Here is a 12,714-nt window from a genome sequence, read left to right on the forward strand (position 1 = left end):
GCTCCCTAAGCCTGTTTCTTGTCCTCTAACCTGCTTCTAGTGTTGGCAGGGGCTCTGGGACACTTGTTCCACTGCCAGGGGCTTTCTCCACCAAGACAGATGCAGAACGGGATCACCCGTGTGCCACAAGCTTTCCACAAAGGGAATTTCATTTTAAGGGGGTTTGCACTGGAGGAGCATCTGAGGACCAAGTTTCATGCTCTAGGCTGAGGAGCAGAGAGACGAGAGGCTCGGGAAGGTTGGAGCTGTGCCCCAGAGCAACAGGGAAAGCTTTCCTGCCCTGCCGAGTGTGGCTCAGTGTGACCACCAAAACTGGAGTGAGATGGATGCTGAGCCAGACAGCTGTCTGTGCAGCCAGTCATTTCACAATTTTGTGTTTTCATTTTTAAATGAACTTCTCTTTCTCCCTGTGCCTAGCAAAGTGCAGGTTCTCTGTTCCCATCTCCTTGGTTCCTCCATGTACGGTCACACCCCAGGCCATGTGCATTCTGTCATAGTGAAGCACTGCTGCATCCTGTGAGCTTGGAGAGCTGCAAAACTAAAAGCAACTGAAAGAAGTGTAAGGGTGCTGGTGCAAAACAGCAGCAGAAAAATGTGATTTGTCACAGGGAGCAGCAGCTCTGTCCCCTCCCTAGAGCAGCACATTGCTTGGGTAGCCCCTCGCAGCTGCAACGGATGCATCAACGTGCAACAACAGCCATCAGGGTGACAATTCAGTTGAAGTTGCCTTCAAGAATACGTGACAGGATGAAGCTTTCTTTCTCTGGGCAGGTGTGTTATTTGTTTGCAGTAAGGATGAACTGCCGTAGATGAAGGTAGTCCACCCACTTGTCCCACCATGCCCCCATCATCCAGACCCACCTCTCCAAAGAGACAATTTTCTATATTAGGCTACTCTAACATCATTCCTTCCACAACTTTTTGGAAGGAAACTTTAAAATCATGTTTTCCAATTAATCTTGGATGAACTGCATGAAAAAATGAGGCAAGTTAACTCCTTTCACGTTTACTTTTAAAAGCTTTTCTGTCACTTTCTGGCACATGTTGCACCCTGCACCTTTCAAGGACCCTGGAGAGATTAAACAGCAAATACAGCAGCACAAACCTAAAAATATTGGCTGTGAGGAAGATTTTCCACACACGCTGATTCGGGCCAGTGCAGCTTATTGCGGTTGGAGAAAGATGAGCAGAGCGTCTGACCACCAGCAGATGCGAATCTCATGCCACAGCCTATCAAAAAGCACAGCACCAGGCCTCTCTCTCCCACTCACACGCTGCTGTAACCCAAATAGTTGTGAAGGGATGGTCATCGGTCTCTGCTAGGAAACAGAAATGTCTGAGTGAAAAAGATAATTACATTTGTTGGTCGATCTCAGCATCGCTCTGTCAGTGTTTAGAGGACCCCAGCCTTTGCCAAGGAGGTGCTCGGCTGAGTGTTCACACAGAGCATTTCTAAATTCTCCATCTAGGATTAAATGAGAGGGAAAAAAAATCAGTAAAGAGACTCCTCCACCTGATCAGTCCTGGCAAAGCCCTGGGATACCTTCTCCCTCTGTGCAAACAGCACCAGAGTCCAAGAAAGGCAGAATAGTGGGGGTCTGCAGGCACCTCTGGAGGTCATCTAGTCCACCCCTTTGCTCACGCAGGGTCTCCTAGAGGTGGTTGCCCACCACCATGTCCTGCTGGGTTTTGAATGTCTGGGCCTGGCTGTTCAGCCAGTTTCCAACCCCACCAGACTGAGAAATTCACTTATCAAACCCATACTTTGTCAGCTTCTCTGTGAGGATGCTGTGGTGCCGTCTCTGTGGGAGATGGTGTCAAAAGCCTTACTGACACCGAGGTATGCAACATCCCCTGCTCTCACTTCGTCCGTCAATCAGCCACTTCATTGCAGAAGGCTGTTGGGTTGGTTAAGCAGGATTTCTCATTCATAAATCCACGCTACCTCCTTCCAATCACCTACTTGCCCATCATGTGCTGGGAAATGCTGCCCAGGAACTGAGGTGAATCTGTCCGTCCTCTATTTCCCCCATGTTCTGTTTGCCCCTTTCTGAAGGCGACATTTACTTTCCACCAGCCTTCAGAAACCTCTCCCAGCCCCCACAGCCTTTCAGAGATGATCGGGAGTGACCTGTCACTGCCATCAGCCAGCTCCCTCAGAGCTTGTGGGTGCATCCCTTCAGGCCTCACGGGCTTATATATGCCCAGTTGGCTTGAACGCTCCCTGATCTGGTCCTCTCCCACCAAGAGCACACCTTCCTTGCTCCAGACCTTCTACAGGCCCTTGGATTGCTGAACAAAAGTACTGGTGAAGACTGAAGTGAAGAAGGCACTGGGTACCTTGGCATTTTCCACCCCTCTTGTCACCAGACCCCCTGCCCCACTCATTGTAAGGCCCAGAAAATGGCTTTCAGACACATGGGATGGACTTCCAGTCCCTAATATTGTGATTCTGTGATTCCGTGACTAAAACATGGAAGAATAAACTAGGATGAGCAGCAAGGCCACTGAGAGGACCAGTGCACTACCTGAAGTTGTTAATTCAAAGGCCGCGTGTATCCAGCAGAGGAAGTTGCTCTGAGGTGTAGCTAGCGGGTGTCTGAGAAGCACCTGCAAGACCTGCAAGCACCGAGCTGCCTGCAGCCACGAAGAAAGCCACACTGACCTTTAAGAACTTCAAAGAGCAAGCAAAGAAGGGGCCTGCGAGGCAGGGCCCTGCGGGGAAGCAGCTCAGAGAAGGAAATGAAAAGGCAGAGGCAGTTGGTGACGCTGCAGTGTGGGGGCTAGAGGCCGAGACAGGCGGTGCAGTGTGGGCGAGAACAAAAGGCCTGTGGTGGTGGGAGCTCAGGGCGAGCAGGGGGGAGAGGAAGGCAGGGATAGGGAAGCACGCAAAGCACAACGTAGCGTGTGTGGCCGTCCAGCCCCCCTCTTCTCTTTCGGTTTCTCTTTTTTCCATCGGTTGCTGCAGTTCCCTCTGCGCTCTGCACGCAGCGTGGGCCACGAGAGGAGCCGTGGGCTCGCTGTGGGGTCTGCCTGCACTGTGCTGCTGCGTGAGGCAAGCGTAGGGCCTGCTTTCCCCTCCCCTGGCCCCTGGGGACTTGCAGTCCCCCCAAAAAGTGTGGAGTTTCACCCACGCCATGCACAAATGCAGGGATCCCCTTTCTGTGCGGCCCACTGTGGATGGCAAGACTCAGCAGGCCTCACTAGCACAAAACTGTGCCAAATCAGTGCCTATGCAGCACCAGCAGACACTGGCCTTCCTCTAGAGATGCATGGACCAAACGCTTCCCAAAAGCTCCAGAACTGGGCACTGCAGTTCCTCTATCACCCCATGTCCTGCAGCCCCTTCTGTGTGGCACCGGTCCAGCAGGACAAACTCACCTGCCTGAGACCAAGGACGGCAGAAAGTGAATTTTAGCTCAAAAGCAAGTGAGTTGCTGAAAAGAAAGCATATGGGCATGTTAGAGCAAAAGCGAAAATTGCTGCACTTGAAAATGTGTATGAAATGTCCAGGAAATGTAATTGCCCTTTGGCTCTGGATGAGCTGTCTGCTCCCTTCCTGTCCCCACCACCAGCCACTCCTCCAAGCTCACAGTAAACCACAAGACCCACAACGTGCCTCAATGCTACCAAAGAGCAGGAGAATAAGGCAAAACTCTGGGAACTCTTGCAAAACTTTATTTTAGCTGAGAAAACCCATGGAAACAGAAGGGGCACTTTGCTTCCTGGGCCTTAGCTGAGCATGGGTGCAGCAGGACTTCACCTCCTGCAAGGGCTCCCTCGTGCCCCCCTGAGACCCCGGTCCCACAGGGAGGATTTAATCCCCCCTGCCTTGCAGGTCTTCTTTGCAGATGACATTTCAGGGACCGGGCTCTCCAAAGATGTCTTCTCCGAGAAGAAGCTGTTCTGGGAGACAAAAGGCTCATAAAGGGGTGGTTGTGTTTCTGGGTGAACACTGGATGTCCAAATTCAGACCTAGGTCTTCATTTTGCTGCAGGTTATTTTGTGCTCTAGCAGGCACCAGGGAGATCAAGAGGTTTTTCTGCTGGGGGTGGGCTCCACTCACAGCTGTGGAGGAGCAGATCTCAGCAGTCCTCCCTTGTCCTGCCATGCTCTGCGGGGATGGTGTTTCCAAATCCTTCAGCAGGGGTCAGGAACAAAATTAGGTCTGCTGAGGGGACAACCAGTAAGGCAGTGACCACGTGTGCTTTAGCCTGAGGACTGACAGCCACATTTCCTGTGCAATTATTTGCTACTGCTTCACTTTTTTAGTACTTTCTTCTCTCCTGCTACTTAAGACCTCACGCTAACCACTGCAAAAGCTTCATGCATACCTAAGGCAACTTTTCAGCTTTTGCGGTTTTATTAAGTCACAAAGAGCTTCTGTTTTCTGGAAAAAAAACCTCTGCTGTCGTGAAGGTTAACAGGACTTTCCAAGAGCAGAGCAGCCGGGTCCTTCACCTGGAGCCAGGAGAGGGGCTGCTGGTGCTGGGGGCTTGAACCACCACCATCATCATCATTGTCCCTCTTGAATATCATCCCAGCCGACACAGGAGCATGCAAAGAGGGAGGCAGCAGCAGCAGTTTCCGTGCTCTCTCTGGGCCTGGCTGTGGTCAGGAGATGTCTAGCACTCTTGTCCTGTCCTAGCATCCATTTATTACTGATGGGGCTCCATGTTTCGGTATGTACTGTCTTGTTTTCCATGAAGCCCAGAGCAAAACAAAATCAATTTATGCCCTTACTGCATTTTAAAAAAGGTGGTGCTGCTAGGGGAGATGTGGCTTTTAATTTTAAAACAGAGTTAGGCACCTCAGCTTTCTTCCACCTGTACAAACAGTTTTAAAGGAATGCCACCACGTGCCAGGAACTCCATTGTACAGTAAGTCCCATCTCCTTGCCCTTTAAGGGGACTCTTCAAAAGATCAGCAGAGGAACCTATTGCCCTGGGATCCCAAGGCCAAGCAGATTTCATGGCAGGAAGAGTCTGCTCTACAGTAACTTGGCATACTCATAAAAATATGGACAGCTTTCCAGGTCAAAAGATGATCTTCATGCGTTCTTTTAATATGACAAGACAATTGGTAAGTGACCCTGGAGCACAGGACTGAAATACATTCAGTGCTCTCCGTTAGCCCTCAGATTAAGGTGAGTCAGTGGAATAAGGCTTCCCATGGATGCACTGCTGCTTTGCCTTTACCTTGGGCACATTTCTCTGGTCAGTGACAAAATCACCAGCCACTTTTGTGGCAGGGCTATCTCCTGCAAAGTTCAGAGCTCTGCTCCGGGCAGCTCCTGCAGCCAAAGCAGGAGCTGGGGGTGCCCAGTCCTGTCCTCAGGAATCGAGGGAGGTTATGGATGAGTAGATGACCTGTGGTGATGCTCTCAGCTCTGGATGTTCAAAGCTGTCTCCGACTCTGGAATAAATGGTCATTACTTCCCTTGCCGCAGTGTTGTCCACGTGGGGCTCCTGTGTGTTCAGGGCCTAGAGAAGCACAGAGAAAACACACAAGGTGACAGTATTCTCCAGGGGATGTTGGGATCAGGAGGGGTCCTGGAGCTGCTAACAACAAGCCAGGAGGAGTCAGCAGAAGCAGGAGCTATGTAAAGGCCAGGTGGCTTTGCCCATGGGAGGGTTGGGGTTGATCCTGGCTGTCTGCACAGCCCACAGCGATCCCTGAAGTAGTGCCCCAACATAAACCCGTGAGGCTGCCAAGCAGGGAAGGGTGACTATCTGCACATTGCTTTGCATTTAACCATTCTGCACCCTCCTTGCTGCTGTCAGCCAAAGCTGTCCCTAGGCTTCTCAGCCATGAAGGTAAAATCAGGTCCTTTTGGGGTCGGGGAGGGAGGCAAAGGGGAAACGTGCAGCTGGGGGAAGGGAGTACCCCAGGGTCACTTACCACTTTGCAACTTGGCCTTACAACACAGAATTAACTTCCTATTTTTAAATTCAGAATCAATTCTTGTAGATCAGTGCATCTTATTTAAGCCAGCAGTTAGCATTTACCCAAAGAGCTTTCAAATTGTTTTTTCTGTACCTGCTGTTGTTTAACGATTCTCCTCTTCTTCTGCTGCACTGCACCTCGGAAAAAGAGGGTTTTATTACCGACAGGTTGCACCCTCCCCTCTCCTAGCCCTGGGGAACCAGAGGTACTATACTGGCACTTTCACCAGGGGGGTTGATGTGGATTTTGCCATCAAGACGGAGATTTCTGTGGCTGCTCCAGCCAAGCACGGGTGAAATCTCCCACTTGGAAACAAATGAACTTGTCTCCTGACAAAAGCATCCTCAGGGGTGAAGGTTTTGATGGGAGCTGTGGAGATAAGCACCTTGCTGGCTGATCGTCCAGTGCATATATCCCAAGGTATTCTCCCCAGCTGGAGTTTTAAAGTGTCCCCAACAGAACAGTCTGGCCACACTTAGAGGATGCGTTTCTGAGTCCATGGAGTTGTACTTTTACAGGCTAGAAGCGATGCAGCAACTTGATGCTGGTCTCAGCACCAGAAGGTATGGGTTCTCCGGAAAACCATTGCAACAGCCCCATGCTGTGCTTCTACTTTGTTAAGCTGCATCACAAACTAGAAACTATGACTCTTTACAAATGGAAGGAGGTGGTACGCTGAAGGGGAGCTCACAGGAAAGGAATAATTCTGGTGTGAAGAACAAAACCTCTCCAGAGCCTCCCCACTACCTTTATCCCCAGGGAACATGCCCGAAGGAACCAGAGGTGCAACCTCCAAGTTTGAACCACCTACCCAAGCGCCAAACGCAGAAGACCAGGAACAGCAGAAGGAGGAAGATTAATGAGCAAGCTCCAATTATGTAGTTATGGGTGTGGTCTTGATTGCTGGTGCCTGGCATTTGGAAGACAACAGGTGCTGTAAGTGCTTCCTAAAGGAATACAGTAGCAGCAGATACTGCCGTGGTGATTATTTCATGTACGTTGTATGTGAGTGGTAGGAGAGCATTTGGTGCATTTTCTTCTCAGCCTCTGTGGCCGCTGATTTACCCCCAAGTGCCCGATTCTCCCCAGCAAATACTACAATTGCCCTAGTACAGGACTCAGACCTGGTGCTTGGGTTCCTGAGCCCACCTCTCCCATTCATTCTCTGCAGCCATTCATTTTAGCTAAAGGCAATGCTGCTACGGGAGCCTTTCTCCTGCAGAGACAAGCAGCTGTGCAAGAAGCACTCGTACTTCAATTAAGGTGGCGGAGGGAGGAATGCTGGGCTTCCAGCTACAACTGGCGGAGCACAACCAGCACCACATAATAAACCTCTGGGAATCCTCTCTTCACTGCAGTGGCTTGTCCCCGTGGAAGGAGGGACCAAAATTCTGCATGTGCTCAATGTTTCCCACAGCCGGGGCAGCGCAGGAGGTGCCTGTGCCCGGCACAGGGACACTTACCTTCGCTGGAAGGGCCTGTGGGGACAGGCTGCTGAAGCACCGTCAGGGTGATGTGCCTGCTTTGTTGTTGCTGTACAAAGCTGACATTGTACACCCCGCTGTCACTGAGCTTCAGGTCCTGCAGCAGCAGGGATGCGTTCTCGGGGAAGAGCTCAACACGGCGTGAACGTGAAGCACTGGGGAAACACTTTGCGGTACAGTTCTTGGGAGCGCCCCCAGCACCCAGGGAGCAGTCCAGCAATGTGCCGATGATGATTACTTGTGAGGGGTGACCAAACATCCACTTAATTGCCACTGGGAAGCGAGGGGAGCTGTTGAATGTGTAGGAGACGGGCAGGAGCACGGACTGCCCCACGGTGCCACTGACTGCATCCTGTGGGATTTCCACGAGGAAGCCCAGGTTTCTCCCTGCAGAGGGGAAGAGGCAGATCAGCAGATCAGCGGCAGATTCTCCCCCCTTGGAGCACAGCGCTCGCAGCCCACCCTGCCCCACTGCCCCTCATGCCCAGACACCAGACCTCAGCACAGCGCCCTTGTTTTTGGGGACCCCATCGGATGCAGCCACCCCAGGGTGGGCTCCGCACCACCTGCACCCCCAGCCCCTTAGCCCCAGCCACCTCCCCGCTGGCTTTTCCACCCGCAGCCCCCAGGCTGTCCCCAGGGTGAAGGCAGCTGCCCCGGCCCCAACTCACCGAGCAGCAGCAGCAGCAGGAGGGAGCCGAGGCCCCAGCAGCGCCGGCCGGGACACATCGCCTGTGGCTGCTGCGCTCGCCTGGGCCGGGAGGAAGTCGGAGGCTCTCGCTCAGCCCCTCGGCGCCGTGGGGTTCGCTGCGGGCGGGCGAGCCCCGGCTCCTTCCTGTGCCACCTGCACACTGTGGGGAGAGAGGGGGGCTGCGGGGTGTCCCCTGTGCCCCCACTGTGGGCGCTGCTTCTGCCCCAGCACCCCTTCCACGCACGCAGCAGGGAGCTGCCAGCAAAACGCGTCCATCGCATCCCCGTTTTTGGGGGGATTTTCCAGGGGATGCAGCTCACCGGGCCTTCCTTCAGCTGTCACCCTTCAGCCTCAGCAGCCGAGCAGCCCCTGCCCCACCAAAGCAGCCTCTGGGGCCTCCTGGGGCAGGCCAGAAGCTTTGGGAATCTCTTCCGGCCCTCGCTTTGCTGCTGGAACTGCTTCAGGTTGTTCTGCAGCCCCATGCCAGGCACTTTGGAGACAGAGATGCCAGAGGAAAGGTTTTTATTTGCCCATGGGAGTGGGAATTTAACAGAAGGGGTATGTGAGTGTGGGGAGTGGTTGTGCGCTGGAGGCAGGACGGTGCCTGGGGACAGGCAGCGGCCAGGACCCCGGTTTGTCCCGCAGAGGGGCAGGTGCCAGGAGGAAAAGCAGCCCTGAGCCACCAGCTGAGCGCCTTCATTCTGCCCGGGCACTGCGGGGCGGCTGCTGCTGCCAGCCTGGGGTGCCGGCCCCGGCTGCTCGCGCACGCTGGCTCCCCTCTCCCCAGCAGCAGCCGCAGGCTTCCCCACGTCTGCCCTGCTGCTGGCGGCTGCCCCGCAGCCAGCACAGGTGGAAGAGCAGCTGCAGGAGCAGCAGGATGAAGCAGTAGCAGCCTCCCAGGATGTAGCAAGGGATGCGTGCGGCCATCCCTCCTGCTCCTTGACAAGTTCCTGCGGTAGGAGAGCGGAGATGCGGCTGCGGGAGGCTGCCACCTCCTCTGGAACACCTCCGCAGGGGTCCTGTGCTGTCCCCATCAGGAGGGGCAGGGATTCTGCCAGGGCAGCACAAGGGACACTTACCTTCACTGGAAGGGCCTGTGGGGACAGGCTGCTGAAGCACGGTCAGGGTGATGTGCCTGCTTTGCTGTTGCTGTACAAAGCTGACGTTGTACACCCCGCTGTCACTGAGCCTCAGGTCCCGCAGCAGCAGGGATGCGTTCTCGGGGAAGAGCTCAACACGGCCCGAATGTGAAGCATAGGGGTAACATTTTGTGGAGCAGTTCTTGGGAGCCCCCCCAGCACCCAGGGAGCAGTTCAGCACTACGCAGGAGATGATTCTTTGTAAGGGGTGACCAAACGTCCACTTAATTGACATTGGGAAGCGAGGGGAGCTGTTGAATGTGTAGGAGACGGGCAGGAGCACGGACTGCCCCACGGTGCCATTGACTGCATCCTGCGGGATTTCCACGAGGAAGCCCAGGTTTCTCCCTGCAGAGGGGAAGAGGCAGATCAGCAGATCAGCGGCAGATTCTCCTCCCCCCTTGCAGCACAGCGCTTGCGGCCCACCTGGCCCCACCACCACTTCCTCACACACCTCTGCTGGCTCTCAGCAAAATGCATCCCCGTTGGTGGGATCCCCATGGGATGCAGCTCTCTAGCTGGCAGGGGCATCCTGCAGGTATCACCCCTCACGGGCTGCCTGTCATTGCCAGGGATGGACCAGCAGCACTCACAGAGCAGCACAAGCAGTGACCAGGAGCTCCATGAACATCTGTCCTGGCTCCAGCCCTTGGATGATGTTTCGCAATGAGCACATCAACCTCGTGATCCTTCCCCCAACGTCCCTAGCCACCTGTGCTTGAGGAGAGCACTCCATGGTCACCACCGGCTTCTTCCTTTCCTTTCCATCAACTCAAGCTTACCCCACTTGCAGCTCTCACATCACCCAAGGTGCTTTCTGCTTGCCCCATCCCAACTTACCCGCCAGCATCAGGGTGAGGCAGACAACGGCGCAGCTCTGCGGAGACATCCCGTCCTCTTGCCTTCGGCCCTTGGCTGCATGCAGGGTGTCTCCGTGACAAGCTGGGCATCTGTGCTGACCTCAGAATTTGCATGCAGACACGTCTCAGGGAGGAGGTCAGTCTGCCAACAGGTCAACAACGGTGGTGCACTGAGACAAGCCTCTTGCACGGGAGTCCAGCTCTGTTTGTTGGTGTAAAAACATTCGGTGCCTATCCCAGTCCATGGGTTTCCCAACAGAGCAGCTTCCTCCCACTGTGAGGAGCTGTACCACCCTCCTGGAAATGTTTATTTCCAGATATTGGAATATAAAGGATATTTATTGGAATATAAATATAATGGGTATTTAAATGTAGAAAGGAAGGGCTCCTGACGGGGATGCACGGGCAACCTGTGCACAGGCAGAGAGGCAGATGCTTCCCGTGGATCTTCTTTCCTTGTCAACTGACAGGCAGAGATGTGCAATGGTCCCCACAACTTCTTCTAGAAGAAGAGCAGCTGGATGGGAAGCACTGGTGGCAGCAAAGGACCTGAAAGCAGCCCAGATATCACAGGGGCAGAGCACTGAGGATGCCAGGGAACCATCTCTCCATAAGCATGGCAGAGGGCATGGACCTGCTGGTTTGTGAGCATGGACCACATTGGACGAGCTCTCCCTCACCTTTGCCGTGTCCCTCTTTGCTTTTCTACCTCCTGCTGCAGTTCACCCTCAGATGCCGCAGACCTCAAGGATTCTGGCGTGCACTGACCACCTTCGGGGTAGCAGGGAGCTCTGCAAAACACCAAGAGCTTCAAAGCTCCCCAAACTTGCATCTTCAAGAGCAGTGCTCTGCTGATGGTGAGAGATTTCACATTGTCCTCCCTCTTCCTCTTCCTTCCTGTTGCACTGAGCATGCTCGCAGTGGGTAGGATAGGATATGGTTGATGGTCAAAGGGCTGGGAGCTCAGCAGGGAGCTGCAAGCGAAGCGTGCTGGTGGCATCTTGCAGGCTGGGGGAGCAGAAGTGTGCCGAGAAGTTTAGGAGGATTTTAGGAAGCTCTGAACTGGACAAAGAACAAGGAGCTGTAAACATTAGAACAATTATTATTAATATTAATTCATTTGCAAACAGATCATTGCTGACACTCCACAGTCCAAAGCTTGCATCATGTCATAGCATCAAAACCACACTTCCTTTACACGTTCATCACCAAGAACAAGGCACCATGCTACAAAGGAGTTCAAGAGAACATGAAGCACCAATAAATAGAAAATGGGAATTAAAGGGGATTTTGATGTTTAGGAACAGCAAATAACACAAGGCCTTTGGGGCAGACGAAAGCAGCTCTCAGCAGCGAGAGAAAAGCTTCCACCCCACGGACAGGAAGCTCTTGCAGCCATGCCTTAATGTCACAGCAGGTAATAGAGCCATTTGCAGTAACACATTTATATTATGATGGCTTTGCCATCCAGTGAGACAGCAACAGGAAGAAAGAGAAGCCACCGATTTCACAGTAGATGTGCAGGAGCACGTCCATGGGGCCATTGATCTAATCCTGAGAGAGCACCTGAGCTCCTGAAGTACCTCTCACGGAGAAGAAACCTGGACCAGAGAGAGTTATGCTGACGTTTTCTGTCATTTCTCCCCAGCTGGGCCATTTCATCTTGAAGCATACTGGAAGAAATCATTTGCTCAGGACTTGGAGACCCCTTGTTTCTGCGGGTCCCCATAAACTATGTTCAGTCCTGGTGCTTGGACCTTGATAGCCCAAAATATCAGGCAAAATATCCCAGGAAGCGGCATCTGATTCAGTCCTGAGTCATAGGATGAACCACTGCTTTTTGGCTGAAATAGATACACAGGTAAGAGGAAGCTATTAATTAGTCTTTTCTCACATCTATGTGGTAGGTTTTGCATCCTCACCTCTAAGAAACTTCTCTTAGGACGGGCCCCTCATGCTTCTGCAGGAAACCCGACCAGCACAGCATGGGCAGCATTAGCCTGCAGCTGCATCGTCCACTCGTAACAGCATCCTGAGCCACCCGGACCCAGCATCACCCCAAGCCTGGTAGGAACATCTCCCCCAAGGTGTTTTCCACGCCAGAAACCTCAGAAGTCAGGCTGTCAATAACTACAAGGAAAACACCAACGAGTCCTCTCCAGGAGGGTCGGTCTGAGAAGCAAGTCCTGAAGTACCAGCTCTGTTTCTGTACGTATGTGAAAAAGAGAGCTTGGCTTGGAGTCCTGGCTTCCTTGGTCAGGTCCACAGGATTTGGGCCACCATCCTTCTCCATTTATTGTGCCCCATGGATTTCTTCCACAATTCAGCCTGCACAACAGACGAGAGAGATGCACGGCTATCCCTGCAGATGGGAATATCCACATAATGTAATGGGATTGCCTTGGCTGCCGTCTCCCAGCTAGGAGAAATCAGAGGGGTCTCATTGTGGCTTCCCAGAGCTTGGCCTTCTTTCTCCATGGGAAACCAGCACGGTGGGAAGGGCTTGTCCCAGGGAGAGCCCTGAGGACAGGTGACATGTCCTGGGGGAAGCTGGAGAGATGCACATGTCTCCACGTGGTTCAAGAGCTCCTTGA

At 53.3% G+C, this 12,714-nt stretch overlaps 1 protein-coding gene across 1 annotated transcript; it reads right to left on the bottom strand.

Annotated features, from left to right (window-relative positions):
• Window positions 1-3,662: 3,662 nt before the first annotated feature.
• Window positions 3,663-10,306, bottom strand: LOC308177242 (uncharacterized protein). Its single transcript, XM_080554148.1, has 7 exons — window positions 10,101-10,306; window positions 9,201-9,608; window positions 8,102-8,281; window positions 7,410-7,817; window positions 6,758-6,856; window positions 6,040-6,077; window positions 3,663-5,483 (listed from the first exon to the last, which is right to left on the bottom strand). The coding sequence occupies exons 1-7, from the start codon at window positions 10,147-10,149 to the stop codon at window positions 5,334-5,336; spliced, it is 1,332 nt and encodes a 443-aa protein (XP_080410274.1). The 5' UTR covers window positions 10,150-10,306; the 3' UTR covers window positions 3,663-5,333.
• Between the last annotated feature and the right edge of the window lie 2,408 nt (window positions 10,307-12,714).

Source organism: Anser brachyrhynchus (genome assembly GCF_964034855.1).
Source record: "Anser brachyrhynchus genome assembly, chromosome: 13".
Lineage (NCBI taxonomy): Eukaryota > Metazoa > Chordata > Aves > Anseriformes > Anatidae > Anser > Anser brachyrhynchus.